Genomic DNA, 20,043 nt, shown 5'->3' with positions numbered 1-20,043 from the left:
CCTTTCTAGAGTGTGCTGCCCACAAGGACACAATACTCTAGCTGAGGTCTAACGAGTGATTTCCAAAGATTTAACATAACTTCCTTGCTTTTGTACTCTACACCTCCAATTATAAAGCCAAGAATCCCATTTATACACGTTTTTAAACAGCTTTCCTGAAGGTGCTGATGTCCTTGCCAGTATATGATTCTTCACAGTGCAGCTCAATCCAATTCTCACCTAACATTCTTCCAGTAAGGGTGGTTAAAGAGCGATCAGGGATTGGGAACTCTGCAGTGTTCTGTTGCATAGCCCAGAGGCATTGCAGCCAATTGTGTTCCTGTTGCTGTCTTGGCTGAGATCAGCTAGCACAGCGTAGTGACAGTTGAACCTGGGTCCTGGGACTTTATTAGTCTGTACAGCTCCATAACCCTCAAATCATTGGGAAAGCTTGATTTTAAACCATCAGCAGTTTGGATTATACATACCTATACAAGTTACAATGAATCTTAATTATGCTCATGCACAATTTAAATTTGGTCCATGCTATAAAATCCGGTTATAAAATAAAGGTATTTTAATATTTTCCCTGTTCCTTTCTGTGGTCTTTCAATGCCATGCATCATATCTACCATGAGTGGGCAGGAATGCAACTTCTGCCTGTACCACTCCAAACAAGATGATAGGAGGAGCATGGTAATTGCCAAGGTTGACTCTTCTAATGGATTTCCTCTTCTATCTGTTGGGAAGTACTTGGTTTCCACTAGCAAATGTTCCAATGATGGTGCAGTGGAGACTGTGTGTGGAATCATGGGCAGGAACCTACCCATGTTCTAGCGGTCAACACAAGCATGTTGCACCACCATGGCACATTACAGAGCAATCCTTTAAACTGCTGTCCCATTGAAAAATTCCAACAAAATCTGCCGCATCACATATTAGCATCCTAAATCCTCCATGTAGCAAGCTTTGAAAGGTAGGATTACAACTGTAGGTGTCATCTTCATTCTTTGCATCCAGCTCAATTGTCACGTACAAAGGATGAACTACAAGTTACCTATATTTCTGTAACAGATCTAAGGCATCTCAGTCTCAAAATTCCTCTGGTTTTCTATGTCTGGCGGGTGGCGGGGGGTAGGAAAAAAGTGCAAAAGAATTTTGGGCATATCACGGTTCCTTTGAACATGTGCCCGTTTCTATCCCCGAGAGAGAATTCTAATGGCAGGGTGTAAGCGCCCAACCCAGTTATGCTAATCGCTCCATCCTTTATATTTGGGATGGGGCCAACATCGTAGCAGGAAGTTCTATCCTGATGGAATGGTTTTCCCCCACCAACTCCCGAGGAATATCAGGGCTCTTATACTCAAAATTACATCATGGAGAGTCTACCTCTAATGTTAATCATATACGTAGGATACATGCCGAATGTAATCAACTGCATACGGAAACTAAACTACTATAAAATTGGGCAAATTAATATTTCGGGCTATTGTCTAAGTACTGCACACACAGTACACCCACACCACTAGCATAGGACAGCAGTGCCTAACCTTAACAAATGGCAGAGTGCTATTGATAAGAATGAAATTGTTGCCACAGAATATTCCTGAAGGGCGGATTCTCATGTTGCTTAATGACATTGATAAAATTTGAGGATTGAGATTTAGAGTTTTGCAATAATAGGATTTGCAAAAAAATTGTAGAGTTTGATTCGTAATTGTAAGATATTAATTATGCAGCTATCTCTACCTGGAATTGCTTCTGGTGATGAAACCGATATTAAGCCTGGTTCTGTTTCTGCTGGAGCTTCATCTGTAACATCATTCAGGGCATCGACTACCTCATCCACTTCATGGGCTTCTTCTTCTGTCTTTACCTCAGCCCCTCTTAATAGTGACTCTTTTTCCTTCTCTTCCTCCTCTTCCTCCTCCTCATCCTCCGAGCTAGATTCATATTCTGAGGATTCATCACTGTCTTCTGAATATTCCACTTCCACTTTGGATGAGGCAACACTGATCACTTCATCTGCCAAGATAGGAATTGCAATTTTATTTTCAGCAAGGGAAAATTAAATCATTGGAGAACAGAAATCTATGCTCTCCGTCATACCCTCCTAACCGATGACAATTAGAAGGCTATGGAGAGGCTGGCCACCCTTTCGTTGGGAGAAAATACTTATAGAATTTCACAACATTTGGAACTGGGGGCTTTGAAGCAACTAGGTACCTTTACAGGAGCTGTACAATCTCCAATGGAACGAAAAGTTGGCCACCTCGCATTCCCTTATCCTGATAATCCTGACATGCAGGACTATCACAGAAGTATTAACATGAGACTAAGCTTACAGTATTTTAAAGTTACTAATGCACTACAATCCAAATGTCACTTATCACAGTTGCCAGTTTGTCACCTGATCAAGACCTCACCTTCTTCAGAGTCCAAGCCCTCCTTTTCACTGGTCTCAGCATCTGCTTCATCATCTTCCTCCTAAAAATGTTCAGTAAAATTAATTCCATATTAGTGAGCAATGGCAGAAAATAATGGCTGTATACCAATGCGAACAAAAAAATTATTCACAAAGTTCTACAACACAGATGGCTGTAAAATTTTGGGTCTATTTATGGTGCATGGGCCAAACAATTATTCAATACTGGAATGTCTTTATTTTGGTGTACTTTATACGCAGGAAGGCTGGCATCATTAAAATACCTTAAAGATGAAAACAGGAAAAGGGTTGGGTTTCTTTAATGTAAACTTAATGAAAAAAATAAACAAAAGACCTACCTTTTGAAAATAATTAGAATTTAATATGGGCAGCACAGTGGCGCAGTGGTTAGCACCGCAGCCTCACAGCTCCAGGGACCCGGGTTCGATTCTGGGTACTGCCTGTGCGGAGTTTGCAAGTTCTCCCTGTGTCTGCGTGGGTTTTCTCCGGGTGCTCCGGTTTCCTCCCACATGCCAAAGACTTGCAGGTGATAGGTAAATTGGCCGTTGTAAATTGCCCCTAGTGTAGGGAGGTGATAGGGAATATGGGATTACTGTAGGGTTAGTATAAATGGGTGGTTGTTGGTCGGCACAGACTCGGTGGGCCGAAGGGCCTGTTTCAGTGCTGTATCTCTAAACTAAAAATACTTCTCTCTCTAGACTCATCATTTTGGGTGTCCAAAGGTAGCTGCCCAATTTAGAATCAAATATAACGCCCATAAGAAACTACCTTGCTAGGCAGATTAGCTCCTTCTGGGGGCCTGGCTGCTGCTTAGAAGTGATAAAGACATGGATCGTAGTGGATGAATCTATGTATACTCGGTCATTAATGGCATTTCCCAGAATACTTTCACTGTAGATTTTCCTTTCACCCCCATGTTGTTAGTTTTACTCGGTAAATACACGAGGTCTTAACTGGTAGCAGCCATACCAGAACTTTTATTTACACCTCCCAACAGAGAGGGCAGCAGAGAGGCAGTATACAAAAGGTATTACAATACAATCAGCCAGTGTAATACAGTACACCACACTTCTCCCCACTTAAAATGTTTTACATTAAAATATAAAATGGTACTTGTACATAACTTCCCAGAATACTATACTTTGAAATTTAACAGGTTGAGTTGCACACTTGTTACTGTAATCACAACTAAAACATAGATAATAATCAATACTTGCAGAATAATTTACATGCAAGAAAAAATGCTTTTGTTTAACACCAGTATGTCTTTAACAAAAATATCATTATTGACAAAAAGTAATGAAACAAACAAATTATTTCTTCTTCCTTCATAAATACTTTCAACTAACCTATCTGGCTTCTTCCTCTTTCTGTCTGGATATCTTCTTCCATTTTCATTGGCTTGACTCTGTTCTCCCAACATCTCAGACGGTGTCAACCCTGAACTTTGACTTTGACTACCAACTCCACTTGGAACTGTGAAATTGATTGATTAGTCTCAATCAAAGACCCTGACTCACTTTGCTCTACTGGTGCATTCTGTGACACCAGCAAACTTTCAGTTTCTTAGTGATTTGCACTTTCATTTTGACTTTCACTTGGGACTGCAGGAGTTTGGACTATAGGAGGCTTCTCATGTTCTCCCTTTGACAGATTTCCTCTTTCAAGTGATCTACATGACATTGACGGAGTCTCTCTCCAGTCTTCACTAGATATGTGAATGCACCTAGTCTTTTTACAACAACTCCAAACACATACTTCTCCTTTTCACCTCGGTGGCTTTTCACCATGACCTTCTGACCCGCATTGAACTCTCTAAATTTCATGCCTCGAGTATCATGACTCATCTTCACTCTGTCATGCTTTTCTCGTACTTTGCTATTAACGTCTGGCTTAAGCAAACTAAACCTTGTCCTAGGAGCGTGTTTAAACATTAACTTGTAAGGTGAACAACCTGTTGTAGACAGTGGGATTATTCTACAAGAAAACAAAAGATTTTCTAGCCTGCGTTGAAGAGAAACACTGCCTAGCTTGTCACCTAGCAAATACTTCTGCAAAGACCTCTTCACAATTTGTACACTTCTTTCTGCAGCACCATTTGATGTTGGGTGATATGGTGGTATTAGAATGTGTTTGACTCCATTTTTACTCAAATATTTCAAACCCTCTGATGTAAACTGTAGATCATTATTTGACACCACTTCTGGCAAGCCATAGATTGCAAACCAACTTCTCAAAATCTTAATAGTTTTGGCACTTGTGGTATTGGGCAAAAATTCAACATTTATCTGCTTGCTATAGCTATCGACCAAAACAAAATACTCTTTACCTTCCACTTCAAAGAATTGACATGTATTCGTTCCCATGGTTTGCTTGTGTTTGATCATGGAATAAAAGGAACTTTGGTTGGATCATTTTTCATTCTGAGACACACTTCACAACTTTTTACCAACTCCTCAGTCTCTCCATCTACCTCTGGATACCAGGGTGGCACAGTGGTGCAGTGGTTAGCACCGCAGCCTCACAGCTCCAGCAACCCGGGTTCAATTCTGGGTACTGCCTGTGTGGAGTTTGCAAGTTCTCCCTGTGTCTGCGTGGGTTTTCTCCGGGTGCTCCGGTTTCCTCCCACAAGCCAAAAGACTTGCAGGTTGGTAGGTAAATTGGCCATTATAAATTGCCCCTAGTATAGGTAGGTGGTAGGGAAATATAGGGACAGGTGGGGATGTGGTAGGAATATGGGATTAGTATAAATGGGTGGTTGATGGTCGGCACAGACTCGGTGGGCCGAAGGGCCTGTTTCAGTGCTGTATCTCTAAAAAAAAGATATAGCTTATTGCTACTGCTTTCAAGACTATGCCCGAGTGCTCTTCATGAAGTTCCTCTAACAATCACTCCCTAAATCTTGGTGGAATAACGCCTCTTAAACCCCATAGGAGACAGCCTTGATCTACACTTAGTTCATTTCTATGTATCAAATACTCCTGCAATTTCTCATCATCGCACTCTTTAGACCAGCCATTCATGACATAATGAAGGGCTTTACTGAGCAACACATCCTTGCGAGTTTCTTCAGAAATTTCTATGGCAGACAGTGGCATGTCATTTGCATATGCAAAATAATTTATAGGTAACTGATAGGGTAAAGGTGGATCAGTCTTGACGGAAATCTCGAAAGAACATCCACATTTGCATGATTTGCTAACTGAAGAGATTTAATATCGTAATGATGAGCCATCAAAATCAACGCCCATCTCTGAAGCCATGCTGCCGCTAGGGATGGTACTCCTTCTTTGAACCAAATATGATTGTAAGGGGCTTGGTGGTGAGTTAACAAAGTGAACATTCTACCATACAAGTATTTATGGAACTTTGTAACACCATATATGATTGCTAATGCCTCCTCCTCAACTTGAGTAATTTTTCTCTGGCTTGATTAAAGTATGTGAAGTATATGCTACAGGCTTCTTCACACCACCTTCTGTTATGTGAGATAACACCACACCTAACCCCTGTGGTGAGGCATCACACGCTAAAACCAATGGTTTCTTGGGATCATTGTGGGTCAAAACAACATCACTAGTCAGTACTTCCTTCAATTCTTCAAATGCTTTCTGACACTCCACAGACCACTCCCAACCTATTCCATCTTTGAGCAGTTCATACAATGCAGCAAATGGATTAGCTAAGTCAGGGATGGACTTAAAATAATACACAACAATTCCTCTGAAAGTTCTAAGTTCTTCTTTGTTCTCTGGTCTCTGCTTCTAAAATCCCCTCAACCTTTCCCTGAATTGGGTGGATACCTTCACCGTCTATCTGCTGACTCAGGTTGACACCATGAAGCAACACTTGTGCTATTTAGCTTTGATGCCATATACTCGATCTAGGACTTTGTTCAACCTTACAATGTGCTCTTTCTCTGTCTTAGTACTAATTAAAATGTCATCCAAGAAACAGCACACTTTTTTCATCCCACTTAGTACCTGATCCATGAAACTCGAACACTGCGGGAGTAGTAGACTCCCCAAATGGTAACCTATCCTACTGGTACAACCCTTTGTGTGGATGAATGGTAAGCAATTCCTTGCTCTTGTCAGTTAATTCTAATTGCAAATCAGCATTTTACAGATCTATTTTACTTGTCAGGCAACGCACACCCGCCCCCACCACCTGCCACGACTGAGGCACACATGATTTTGTCACATGAACATTAAAACTTAAAATTGCAAGCCCCTGACTGGAAGGACATTTGCATAGTAACTAGCAGAGTTGGAACAAGGGACAAAGGACCATGCCCTGACCCAACCAACAATGGACTTTTGATTACCAGACATTGAAGGTGGGGGGGAGCCAGCCTTCCAGGCTGACTGCTAAGACAGCAGAATCCACAAACACAGAAATACTGGTCAGACCAGTTTTAGTCACATGACTAGCTGGCTGTTGAGATTTGAACTTCCAACAAGGGATTTGAACTCAAAACTCCTGGCTCCTGGTTTGAGAAGACCTCTCTCCTGCCTGCTCATCTCGCAGGGAACTGAATCTTGTGAAAAACATGAACCTCAAGAGAGAAAAGTCTCCTATGTGAACAAGGCTTAAGAATACTGGGCCCCAACAAAAAGCAAGACTACCTACAATCAAGTGAGCTCGAAGCACAATAATCAAGAAACTCTTCTGAAATTGTCTCAAGCCCCTCTCTGCTACACTTTCTTCTTTTCTGTCCCTATTTGCATGTGTGTATCGCGTGTGCATGCTAGCATGGGCACATCGTATATCTGTAGGTGTTAATTGTAATAGAGTTTAAGTTTAAGGTTGAATAATTTTAATTTTTTCTTCTTTAAACCCAAGAAAAACCTGGCGTGCTCATTTCTTTGCCTTATAATTGGAAAGCTGTGAACAAGGATTCACGAAGGGGGAGCTCAAAACACGGTGTGTTTAAAATTAAACCTGTTACAATAAGACCAGGTAAAGATAGTAACAGACCCCGAGTCGCCTTTCTCACCTGGTCGTAACATACTAAAAACCTTCCCATTTGGTAAATTAGAAGTAATAGGATGCATCATTATATTCCACCTTAACACTCACTTCACCTAATACTGGAATACTGTTATTGGAATAACTAGTCAGTTTCACACCAGTTTTCCATCAGGGGATATGATCTAGGGACATTTTGTACTCACGTTCTGAGATAAGACACTGCTGCGGCTGTATTGACTACGAAAGTAAGCTGTGAATCCCGACTTTCATTTTTACTGTGAGTGCTGGAGTTATATCTTCAGCCCTTTTTCACTCAGCTTTCATATGCTGTTGTCTTGCTGTCTGACTGAGCAAACTCTTGAACTTCCTGTTCAATATCAACTTCTATGTCCATATCTACCATATGCGCATTTGAGGACTTCCAGAACCCTGAACTAGTTTTAGGTCTACCACAACCGTGACCTGATGCATTACTGCGATCTGGAGCATTACTGTCGCCTCTAATCCTGCATTGTCTGGATATACGAACTTATGAATTAGGAGCAGAAGTAGGCCATTCAGCCCCTCTAACCTGCTCTGCCATTCAATAAGATCATGGCTGACTTGTTTGTTTCTCTAATTCCACACTCCCATCTACGCCCGATAACCTTTGATTCCCTTGTCTAACAAGAATCCATCTACCCCTGCCTTAAAATTATTCAATGACGCTGCCTCCACTATCTTCTGAGGCACAGAGTTCCAAAGTGACTGACTTTCCCAAAGACATAGCACTTTGACTGAAAATGGGAGCATTTGGATGGTTGGTGGCTACCATGGCAACGATAGCATTTACATTTCTGACTCAATCTGTGAACTTGGCTGCTGTGGCCTGGTTCCTACTGAAATCCGGTGGACCTGCCCTGCCGGCTCAGGAAAAGAACTTCCCTGCAATCTGTCACTATCTCTTCCTGCCATTTCCATGGCTGTAGCCTCATCACAGGCCTCCTTCCATGTCAGCTTATTGCTTTTATTCAAAAGCTTGGCCTGAATTTTACTGTTCTTTAGACCAACGAAATGTCTTTAAGGTTGACTTCCGAGTTGGCACCATAACCACAGTGACGAGGCAGTTTCTTTCATTCAAGGATATAATCTGCAATAGACTCATTTGGAAAACGCTTCCTTTCATGGAATGTAACTCATAGCACAATTTTGTTCTTAGCCGAGCCAGAATATGACTCCAGGATCTCATTTATTTCTGAATAGTCCAAAGTACTGGGGTCTCGTGGACAGCATTGGTTAAACACCACCTCAAACACATCATGGTGAGGAATACACTCACCTTATCCTCATCTAGGATTTTATTAGCTTGCAGCCAAATATGTAACTTTTGTTCGTAATTACACCAGTTCTCTCTGATAGGGTTGAATTTCCCTATTCTCCCAAAATATGTCTTCAGTGCCATATTTTTTAAATTACATACTCATAGTTGTAACTGGACATGAATTGCAGACACATGAAGCAATCTTTCAAATCGCTCAAACTACCTCAAAATGGAGTTCCAAAAAGTGTCAGTGTTTTCGTCAGACTCGAACCTCCCAAATGAAATGTAAAAAAAAAATCCCACCCTTTCATTGTCATGTTTCTGTTGTTTATTTACATGAGGTCTTTACTGGGAGCAGCCATGCTCGAACTTGATTAGCACCTCCCAACAGAGAGGCAGTATACAAAAGATATTAATAAAGACAGTAAACATAGAAACGTAGAAAATAGGAGCAGGAGTAGGCCATTCAGCCCTTCAAGTCTGCTCCGCCATTCCTCATCATCCAACTCAGAAACTTGTTCCCGCTTTCGCTCCATACCCATTGATCCCTTTAGACCCAAGAGCTATATCTAACTCTTTCTTGAAAACATACAATGTTTTGGCCTCAACTGCTTTCTGTGGTAGCGAATTCCACAGGCTCTCCACTCTCTGGGTGAAGAAATTTCTCTTCATCTCAGTCCTGAAAGGTTTACCCCGTATCCTTAGACTATGACCCCTGGTTCTGGACTCCCCCACCATCGGGAACATCCTTCCTGCATCTACCCTGTCAAGTCCTGTTAGAAATTTATAAGTTTCTATGAGATCCCCCCTCACTTTTCTGAACCCGAGCAAATATAAGCCCAACCGACTCAATCTCTCCTCATACGTCAGACCCGCCATCCCAGGAATCAGTCTGGTAAACCTTCGCTGCACTCCCTCTATAGCAAGAACATCCTTCCTCAGATAAGGAGACCAAAACTGCACACAATATTCCAGGTGTGGCCTCACCAAGGCCCTGTATAATTGCAGCAAGACATCCCTGCTCCTTTACAATACAAGCAACAAGTTTAATTCAGTATACCACCACGTACCCTATAACAACCTCCTTCACCGATCAAACCAGCAGTAGATTATCTCAGCCCTCTGAAGGCCATGCTTCTAAAAATATGCTATAAGTATAGTATACTGCAGATTAATTACAAGCCATGCTAGAGGCAAATGTATGCAAGAGGCATTACAGAAACACATTTTATTTAGCCGTGAAGCAGCCAAGTGGACAGAACATTTGTTTACAGCTGAGTTGAGTCTTTTCGTACTGGACTTCAGTTCCAAGCTGTTCACAGACCTATTTTCAATTTTAAAGTGGTATAAAGTAATGAACACTATTGAGTCACAGAGTTATACATCACAGAAACAGGCCCTTTGGCCCATCGTGTCTGTGCCGGCCATCAAGCATCTATCTATTCTAATCCCATTTTCCAGCACTTGGCCCGTAGCCTTGTATGCGTTTCAAGTGCTCATCTAAATACTTCTTAAATGTTGTGAGGGTTCCTGCCTCTACCACACTTTCAGGCAGTGTGTTCCAGATTTCAATCACCCTCTGGGTGAAAAAATTTTCCTAAATCCCCTCTAAACCTCCTGTCCTTTACCTTAAATCTATGCCCCTTGGTTACTGACCCCTCTACTAAGGGAAAATGTTTCTTCTGCCCGTCATAATTTTACATACCTCAATCAGGTCCCCCCTCAGCCTTCTCTGCTCTAAGGAAAACAACCCTAGCCGATCCAGTCTCTCTTCATAGCTGAAAGGCTCCAGCCCAGGCAACATCCTGGTGAATCTCCTGTGCACCCTCTCCAGTGCATTCACATCCTTCCTATAGTGTGGTGCCCTGAACTGTACACAGTACTCCAGCTGTGGCCTAACTAACATTTTATACAGCTTCATCATAACCTCCCTGTTCTTATATTCTATGCCTCGGCTAATAAAGGCAAATATCCCATATGCTATGCTAACCACCTTATCTACCTGTGCTGCTGCCTTCAGTGATCTATGGACAAGTACACCAACATCCCTCTGACTCTCTGTACTTCCTAGGATCCTACCATCCATTGTATATTCCCTTGCCTTGTTAGTCCTCCCAAAATGCACCATCTCACACTTATTTGCCACTGCTCCGCCCATCTATATCGTCCTGTAATCTAAGGCTTTCCTCCTCACTATTTACGACACCACCAATTTTCATGTCATCTGCGAACTTACTGATCATACCTCCTATATTCACATCTAAATCATTAAGGTACATTACAAACAGCAAGGGTCCCAACACCGATCCCTGCGGTACACCACTGGTCACAGGCTTCCACTCACAAAAACAACCCTCGACCATCACTCTCTGCCTCCTGCCACTAAGCCAATTTTGGATCCAATTTGCCAAATTGCCCTGGATCCCATGGGCTCTTACCTTCTTAACCAATCGCCCATGTGGGACCTGATCAAAAGCCTTACTGAGGCCCATGTAGACTACATCAATTGCTTTACCCTCATCTACACATCTAGTCACCTCCTTGAAAAATTCAATCAAGTTACAAATACATGAATAGGATGGGAATAGAGGGATACGGACCCCGGAAGTGTAGAAGGTTTTAGTTTAGACAGGCATCATGATCGGTGCAGGCTTGGAGGGTCGAATGGCATGTTCCTGTGCTGTACTGTTCTTTGTTTGTTAGACACAATCTCCCCCAGGCAAAGCCATGCTGACTATCCCTGATTAATCCCTGCCTCTCCAAGTGGAGATTAATCCTGTCCCTCAGAAATTTTTCCGATAATTTCCCGCCAATGATATTAGCCTCACTGGCCTGTAATTACCTGGTTTATTCCTGCTATCCTTATTGAATAATGGTACCACATTCGCTATCCTCCAGTCCTCTGGTACCTCTCCTGTGCCAGAGAGGATTTGAAAATTTGTGTCAGAGCCCCTACTATCTCCTCCCTTGCCTCACATAACAGCCTGGGATACATCTCATCTGGGCCTGGGGAATTATCCACTTTTAAGCCTGCTAAAACAGCTAATACTTCCTCCCTTTCAAGTTGTTCAAGTATATCACAATGCCCCTCCCTGATCTCTACACCTACATCATCTTTCTCCATAGTGAACACAGATGAAAAGCGATCATTTAAAACCTCACCTATGTCCTCCGGTTCCACACACAGATTGCCACTTTGGTCCCTAATGGCCCTACTCTTTCCCTGGTTATCCTCTTGCCTTTAATATACTTATAAAATACCTTGGGATTTTCCTTTACCTTGCCCGCCAGTGTTTTTTCATGCCCCCTCTTTGCTCTCCTAATTACTTTAAGTAGTCCCTTGCACTTTCTATACTCCTCTAGGGCCTCTGCTGTTTTCAGCGCTCTGAATCTGCCATAAGCCACCTTTTTTTCCCTCATCCAATCCTCTATATACCTTGACATCCAGGGTGCTCTGGACTTGTTGGTCCTACCCTTCACCTTTATGGGAACATGTTGGCCCTGAACTCTCACTATTTCCTTTTTGAATGACTCCCACTGGTCTGATGTAGACTTTCCTACAAGTAGCTGCTCCCAGTCCACTTTGGCCAGATCCTGTATTATCCTATTGAAGTCGGCCTTCGCCCCATTCAGTACTTTTATTTCCTGTCCCTCTTTGTCCTTTTCCATAGTTCAGTTCCAGGACAGTCCCTAGGGAACAAAGCATCATATTGTGGACCCTTCAGAAGGTTCAGTGAACAACCTGGTGGTAAATCGGATTGGACAAGGTTTTGTACCATAGAATCATCTGTTAACTTGCAATGTAAAACACTGAAGAACTAACTAACCTTTTCTGATGAAGCCTTTTCAGAAACCTCTTCTTCATCCTGCTCCTCCTCATCCTCCTTCTCTGATGAGGATTCCTCTTCCTCTTTCCCAGACGTTTCCTCTTCCTCCTCCCCTTCACTGTCCAACTTTAATGGTTTTGCTGGTTTTCGCCTCTCAGTGACTGACTCCAAGTCTCTCTTAGATAATTCAGAAGAATGACTGGCTACATCTGACATGTCTCGGTCACGCTCAGACTCTGTTACAAGCGATGAAGGGATGAAATGAGTACTCTGCATTGCAATAAACCCACACAGCCACTGCCCAACCCAATAGTATTATAAATCTTCTACAATGTACTATCTTTTCAGAAAACCCTTTATAATAAAGTTGTTCATTTGTGACATAATCAACTTTGTGACATCATGACTGACATTACTAGAGAATATTTTACAAAAGATTACACAGAAATGTGTCTATGCAGTACATATAATACAGAATATTTAATTCACAAACTGCATGAAATACAAACCAAGTAACTTGTACTAACCAATATAGAGCCTTTCATGTAATGAAACAACCCAAGGGGGCATATGTCAGGGATGAGATAATACTGAACAGCAAGTGGGGTAGAAACTGGAGAAGGTATAAAAGGCACAAAAGGGCAAGTTTTAAGGAGTTTTTGAAGGTGAGTAAAGAAGTAGCAAAATGGAAGAATTAAGAATGGAATTCTAGCGCACAGAGGCACCATGACTAAACTCCCTGCAACCAGTGCTGCAGCTGAGAGAGAGAGAAGCCTATAAACAGTAGTTCAGAAAATTTATGTGTAGAGGCAATTCTTGTACTGCAACTTAATCTGTGTTTGTAAAATTGTGAATATTGAGTTTGGGCAAGTATTTAAATGTACACCAACCTTCATCATCATCATCCAGTGGAGTAGATGGTCTAATTCTTTTCTGATCACCAGAGGAGGCAGCATCAGGTGGCTCTTTCCTTTTTACCTGCAAATTATTACAGAAACGTAACATGACCATTATCCTGAAAATCTCAGTAAATGATTAGTTGTGAGGAACCTGTCTATTAGTAAACATGGAGCTGTTATGGATTTTGCCTGTGGGTCAAGATATAAACACAGAAAAATAACCCCCATATTAATGAATTGCTGCACTGAAAGCAATCACTCTGAACACTTCAATTTCCTACAGCAAGCTGTTAAGACTGGCCAACATTCCAGAGCAGAGCAGCTGTTCTGGTCACCTTCAGTTTCTGGTCAGCCTGTGAATAGTGCCTGTATGCTAACTAATGACACGACAACTGTGGAAATAGGTCTCTTATTATCACAGTTGCTATCTATGTAAGTATTCTAAGTAAAGAACACTATAGCAGCCCCATGCCTCAACCACTAAAGTGTGATAAAGGCCACGAGAAACTACAGTTTGTCTCACACTTGTCTTATGAAATATTGGGACCAATGTGGCAGTGTTGTCGAGCCCACAGGGTACTCTATTAAAGAGTGCAGACATTAATTTGTCAGAAATTAAGTGTCATGGAGAGGGAAATATTCTTCAATATCCAGGACACTTAATTGTGTCGGAACAGATCATAAAATCAAATCACAGTTTAATTTCAGGCTATCCCACACTTTTCCAAGTTGTTCCTCAATTTTTCCCAGATACAAACTGGCCTGTTAAGTCTTACAAGTATATGGACATTAAATATATGCCATGGAGACTCTTAAATGGTGGTAAAAACATTGATTAAGACATTGAATCCAGGACTACATACACGGAGAAACAGAATTAACTCTTTCAGTACTATGGTTGGATTTTTATGGGCCAGTGACAGGTATGCTAGCTTGGCGGAATCTCTTTTGCATTTGACATTTTTAACCAAATTGGATCAACAATGTGACTATGTCAATCTTGGCAATGGTTGGATGAAAAAGTGGCCATTAAAATTGGCGCCAAGCCACTGAAAATGCGTGTTTTAAAAAAATTTGCTCCACCTCCAAAATGAATGGTGAAACCAGGAGGCCAGAGTATAAATTTAAAGTTATTTTCTGAAGAAAAGGGTAAGAAAATGGGGGAAGGCAAATAGAAGACAATGCAAGTAGAATTGGAGTACTGATTTTAAAAAAAACAATTGTAAATTAAGATTGTATTTGAGTGTTTATTTTACTGTATTATTAAGAATTAAGCCATTTACAATGGGGACCTTTATTCTGTAGTATTCGTGTTTATTTCAACTTCATAGTAGCCATGCCAAGGTGAGAAGCATCACCCTGCACCTGCAAGAAGTTTAAGAAACAATTTTGAAAAGATTTTAAATGAATATAATGCAAATATTCTTTACAAGGAAGTTTACTTCTCTTTTTTGAGTTAAGGGGTTATGAGTAAGATTTTTATGTGTGAACAATGTTTAAATCCACCTGATAAACAAATTACTATTATAGCCTGAATCAACTGAACTCCAGACCAAATGTAAAACTGCTCAATTCTTGCCTTTTTCTGGCTGCATTTACATTGTGATATACTTTGCTGATTATAAAATTTTTAGCAAAGCTTCATATGCCAATTGGAAATTTAATTTTCATCACACGGTTTCACAGTTCTGAGGTTACGTACAATGCTCTAACTATAGTTGCTAGCATTGGAAATTTTCAAGGAGAGGGAGATTACAATCTTTAGGAATTTCACATTGTAATGTTTTTGATAGCACTTTAATACAGGAACTAGAAAATATTGGAAACTGCTGAAAGTCAAGAATGTTGTCAGATATGAGGTACAAATGGAACACCAATACCACAAATAGACTGACGGATCATTTGTACAATAGTGGAGTGTTTGAATTTTCTCAGTTTTTTAGAGAGAGATACAGCACTGAAACAGGCCCTTCGGCCCACCGAGTCTGTGCCGAACATCAACCACCCATTTATACTAATCCTACACTAATCCCATATTCCTACCAAACATCCCCACCTGTCCCTATATTTCCCTACCACCTACCTATACTAGTGACAATTTATAATGGCCAATTTACCTATCAACCTGCAAGTCTTTTGGCTTGTGGGAGGAAACCGGAGCACCCGGAGAAAACCCACGCAGACACAGGGAGAACTTGCAAACTCCACACAGGCAGTACCCGGAATCGAACCCGGGTCCCTGGAGCTGTGAGGCTGCGGTGCTAACCACTGCGCCACTGTGTCGCCACTGTGTTTGAAGAGTTGTTACTGCAGGAAATTGTGCTTTAACATCGCTGTTGAAATATTTATCAGCTTGGGCAAGTCTGTTAAATTTTACTTTAGAGCTGGTTTAAAGTCAGGGTTTCTGTTGGAATAGAGGCTCTAAAGTGCATGCCTGACTATTGGCTTTTATATTTAATGTGGCAGTGGAATGGGAGTCCACTGTAAAATCTGTACATGGTAAACACAGTATTCTGCATTCAAACTGCTTCATTGACATGATCTTCAGATAATGCTATGTATAAACAGTACAATAACTAAATCTAATTAAAGTCTAACCTTATTGAAAAGACCATGACACCACAACCATTATGTTAAAGGTTCGGGGCTTTTGTTTTCTAACAGAAACCTAGACAGGCTCATAACTCAGAAGTCAGTGCATATTTGTTGTTCAGTATGGAAATTCCTGGTTATTGGTAGTGTTACAAAATAGGAATTGGGATGTAATGTTTTAAAAAAAGTGGGATCAAAGCTGACTGACCTTGATGATATATTGAATGAAACATACTTTATCTGATATTTTGTTCTGGCATTACTTTTCTTCAGCAAATCTCATTGCTCTCTGGGATTGTTCCACAGAATACTTCCCATAAAGAAACAATCTGTATATATTACTTGCTTTAAAAAAGCCTACTGCAAAAGCCACTTTGAATAATGATAACACCAGAGGACCTCTGTGCTGTGGAAACAGGCCAGTTTGTACTCCAAACCACATACCACAGCAGCCAGCAGAACAGAGAAACAACTGTTCATAGCGTGGTTCTGGCCCTTGCACATTGTCCAGTGCCTGGGGAAAGTATTGACCATCAAGGACAATATTGTTCTGATGGCCTGTGCAGGGGAGTGGGCTGAACCTATCAGTGGCTGGAACACTTTGGCCCCAGCCAGCAAAATTCCTGTGTGTTTATATCATCACAGGCATAGAATATAAGAGCAGGGAGGTTATATTGGAACTGTTTAAAATACAGGTTAGGCCATAGCTGGAGTACTGTATGCAGTTCTGGTCACCACATTAAGGAAAGATGTGATTGCACTAGAGAGGGTACAGAGGAAATTTAAGAGGATGTTGCCTGGATTGGAGCATTTCAGTGATGAGGAAAGATTGGTTAGGCTAGGGTCATTTTCTTTGGAACAGAGGAGGGAGGAGGCTGAGGGGAGACCTAATTGTAGTGTATAAGATTATGAGGGGTCTAGATAGAGTGGACAGAAATGCCCTATTCCCCTTGGTTGAGGGTGCATAACCAAGAGGCATAGATTTAGGATAAGAAGTAGGAGGTTTAGAGAAGATTCCAGGGGAAATCTTTTCATCCGGGGCTGGTCGGGATCTGGAACTCACTGCCTGCCAGTCAGGCACTGAAGTCAGGATTTCTATGAGTAGTACAATTTGTGTTTAAAAACAGAAGCTCAGAGCAAATACACAGTTCTTTTCCAGCATATAAATTTTTTTTAGAGGACTTGACAGAGTAGATTCGGAGAGGCTGTTTGCCCTGGCTGAAGAGTCTAGAACTAGGGGTCATAATCTCAAGATAAGGGCTCGGCCATTTAGAACTGAAATAAGAAGAAAGTTCTTCACTCAGAGGGTTGTGAATCTTCAGAATCCTCTACCCGAAAAGGGCTGTGGATGCTCAGTTGTTGAGTATATTTATGACTGAGATTGATATATATTTGGACACTTAGGGAATCAAGGACATGAGGATAGGGCAGTCATGATCTTATTGAATGACAGAGCAGGCTCAAGTGGCTGTCTAGCTTATTCCTCTTCCTACTTCTTATGTTCTTATGCTATAGTTAGTAAAATAAATTCATCAACTTCCAGAGACACAAAAGAAAATGCTTTTTTGTTAATCTTAAAGATCTGCCTCTGGATTTGTGGGCAACCATTCTGATGGAGGATGGTGCCAGGTGGATGTGGAACGAGGACTGAGAAACCCTGGGAAGCTGCTCTCCTGATACCAGTTTTGAAATTTAAAAATGCATTAAAGGCACTGTGGCTGGCTGCCAAAGCACAAGCTTCACGTAGCCAGCAGGAACACCATTGTAAAATTGCCAGCTTCATTTAATCTATGTCAGGAAGACCCCCTTTTTTATTGGGTTTGTAGCAACCAGATTTTAATTAATTGGCATTTGTATATTGAGGATAATGCCATCTATACATTTGAGTACCTGATAGCAAACACTCCATCACTATCAGCATAAAAGCCAAATGTTTTATAAAAATGCTGCATTAGGGGGGAGGAGGGGGAAGGGTAAGTCAATTTATCAATCTCGTCAGAGGAGCCATGGGAATAATTTAACCCAGGACTATAATCTGAAACCTTGCAATAATGGAATTTGGCAGCATTTGCATGAAGATCTAGTATCTGGTTAGACAACAGTGAACAAGGCACATGTATATTCAAAGTTTTTTTCAGTGAGCTTTGGCATGAGATGAATTGACTAATTGGATATTCTGAAGCTAAAGAAGATATTTCACCTCTGCTATGTTAAGCTGTTACGACAACTCTCACAAAAATGCAATGCTATCTTGAAGACGCTATACAGTCTTTCTAGGGACTCTGGTTGAAAATACCCATGCTAAGCAGCTGTTACAAAAAAAGGTCCAATTTATTTTCCAATGCTACATGAAAGCATTTTCTTCAATTTATAATTTTACAAACTCTTCAAGCATTGAAATTAAAGTGAGAAGTCATGCACCAAAAGTATTTTATCTTGATATGATGTCTTCTGGTGATGCTGTGTTTCCCTTACCTTGAAAGATGGTAATCGGATTGCACCCCTCAGTCCCATGCCCAGTCCCATGCCTTCATAGCCAAGCCCTTCTCCTTTGGGCCAGTTCTCTAACAGACATGTTGAAGCTGGTGCTGGTTCTTTAGGCTTTGGTCTCTCCTCATCTTTACCTTGATCTGCAGATTTTATTGGTGTCTGTGAAGCCTATGGAAGGAGATGGTAAAATTTAAAAATTACAAAATGTGCACAAAATTACAGGACTGGGAAGCAAACCAAATGAAAGTTCTGTAGTTGACTATGTACTTATTCTGAAATAAGTAAAGCATATTATAATCTGAATAAACAACCACTATTGTACCAAGCCAACACTCTTTTTGGTTCCAATAAAATGAAGGTGAGCCTTTAATGAAGTTTCAATCCACTAAAACTAGAATTTGAACGTGACCATTTTATTGGGACAGGACATGCCCATTAGCTGATCGATATGATTTTGGAAATATGACTGTTGCTTGACTAGTGCGTGGACAATTCTCTCATATAAGACACAAGTCAGCAGATGTTAGTGAAAACAAACCTGCAGAGTTGAGTTAACTGGGTGTGCCTTCATCATATCCTGATTCTAAGGCTAGTGATCCATCCTGCTTTATACTTGTTATTCTTTCTAGTGGTTTGATACAACTGAGTGGCTTTCTGAACCGCTCAGATAGCTGCTAAGAGTCAGCCAAGTTGGTGTGGGACTTGAGTCACATATGGGCCAGACCAGGCAAGGATGACAGGTTGCTTTCTCTAAAGGAAATAGTGCATCAGCTGAGTATTTTTTTTAAACAAAATTTCGATAGCATCATGGCCACTTTTACTCATACCAGCTTTTTACTTTCAGTTTTTTAAAATTGAATTTAAATTCTCAAAACTCCTCTGGAGGGATATGAACGCATGTTCTCTGGATTATAAAACCAGGCCTGTGGGTTATTAGTCCAGGAAAATAACCACTACATAACCATACCCAATTGTTAATGTGATTGTGCCATGTTTGCTTTTTGGTTTTTTTCTGATTTAGCTGACTGGGAAATTTTGGGCAATCCTCCTTCCACAGCAGTGCAGGATTGTCAACATAATCTAATTTCCAGACCATTTTTCTTCTGTCCCTTTGTTCATAAACTATTTTTTTTTAAATGAGGACTGGAAATATGAACTGCTTTACATTCAGAAAGAAAACATTAATTAAAACTGAATGCAGCAACTTTGCACTTATAATGTACCACTTCTACTTACAAACTGCTACAAGGACCATCCAGAAGATTAAAAACAGAAATAAGAAGACTGCTCTGCTCTTCTAGCCTCCGAACTCTTCCAGACTGTTGCTAAAAGACCAAACAGGCTATTTTATGTGCCCTGCTTCAGAACCAAGTCCATATTCTTCTAATCTTTATTGTACTAGGAACTCATCAACTCCTTACTGAATGTTTCAACAGAGTCAACTCTCAATGTGCTTGGTGAAGGACTGGTTTAGAATTACACATTTTCATTGTGTGCTCTGTGTGTGAACATGTTCACTTAGTTGTTTTTTTGAGC

The 20,043-nt window shown here is 41.0% G+C and overlaps 1 protein-coding gene across 1 annotated transcript in view; it reads right to left on the bottom strand.

Moving 5' to 3' along the window:
- Positions 1 to 20,043, bottom strand: part of setd1ba (SET domain containing 1B, histone lysine methyltransferase a) — a 168,686-nt gene that overhangs the window by 13,280 nt on the left and 135,363 nt on the right. Inside the window, 5 exon segments of the mRNA XM_068055493.1 lie at positions 1,729 to 2,004; positions 2,406 to 2,466; positions 12,527 to 12,762; positions 13,417 to 13,504; positions 18,493 to 18,675. Coding sequence (XP_067911594.1) covers positions 1,729 to 2,004; positions 2,406 to 2,466; positions 12,527 to 12,762; positions 13,417 to 13,504; positions 18,493 to 18,675 — 844 coding nt within the window.

Source organism: Heterodontus francisci, chromosome 23 (assembly GCF_036365525.1).
Source record: "Heterodontus francisci isolate sHetFra1 chromosome 23, sHetFra1.hap1, whole genome shotgun sequence".
NCBI lineage: Eukaryota > Metazoa > Chordata > Chondrichthyes > Heterodontiformes > Heterodontidae > Heterodontus > Heterodontus francisci.
This window is presented reverse-complemented; position numbering and strand designations above follow the sequence as displayed.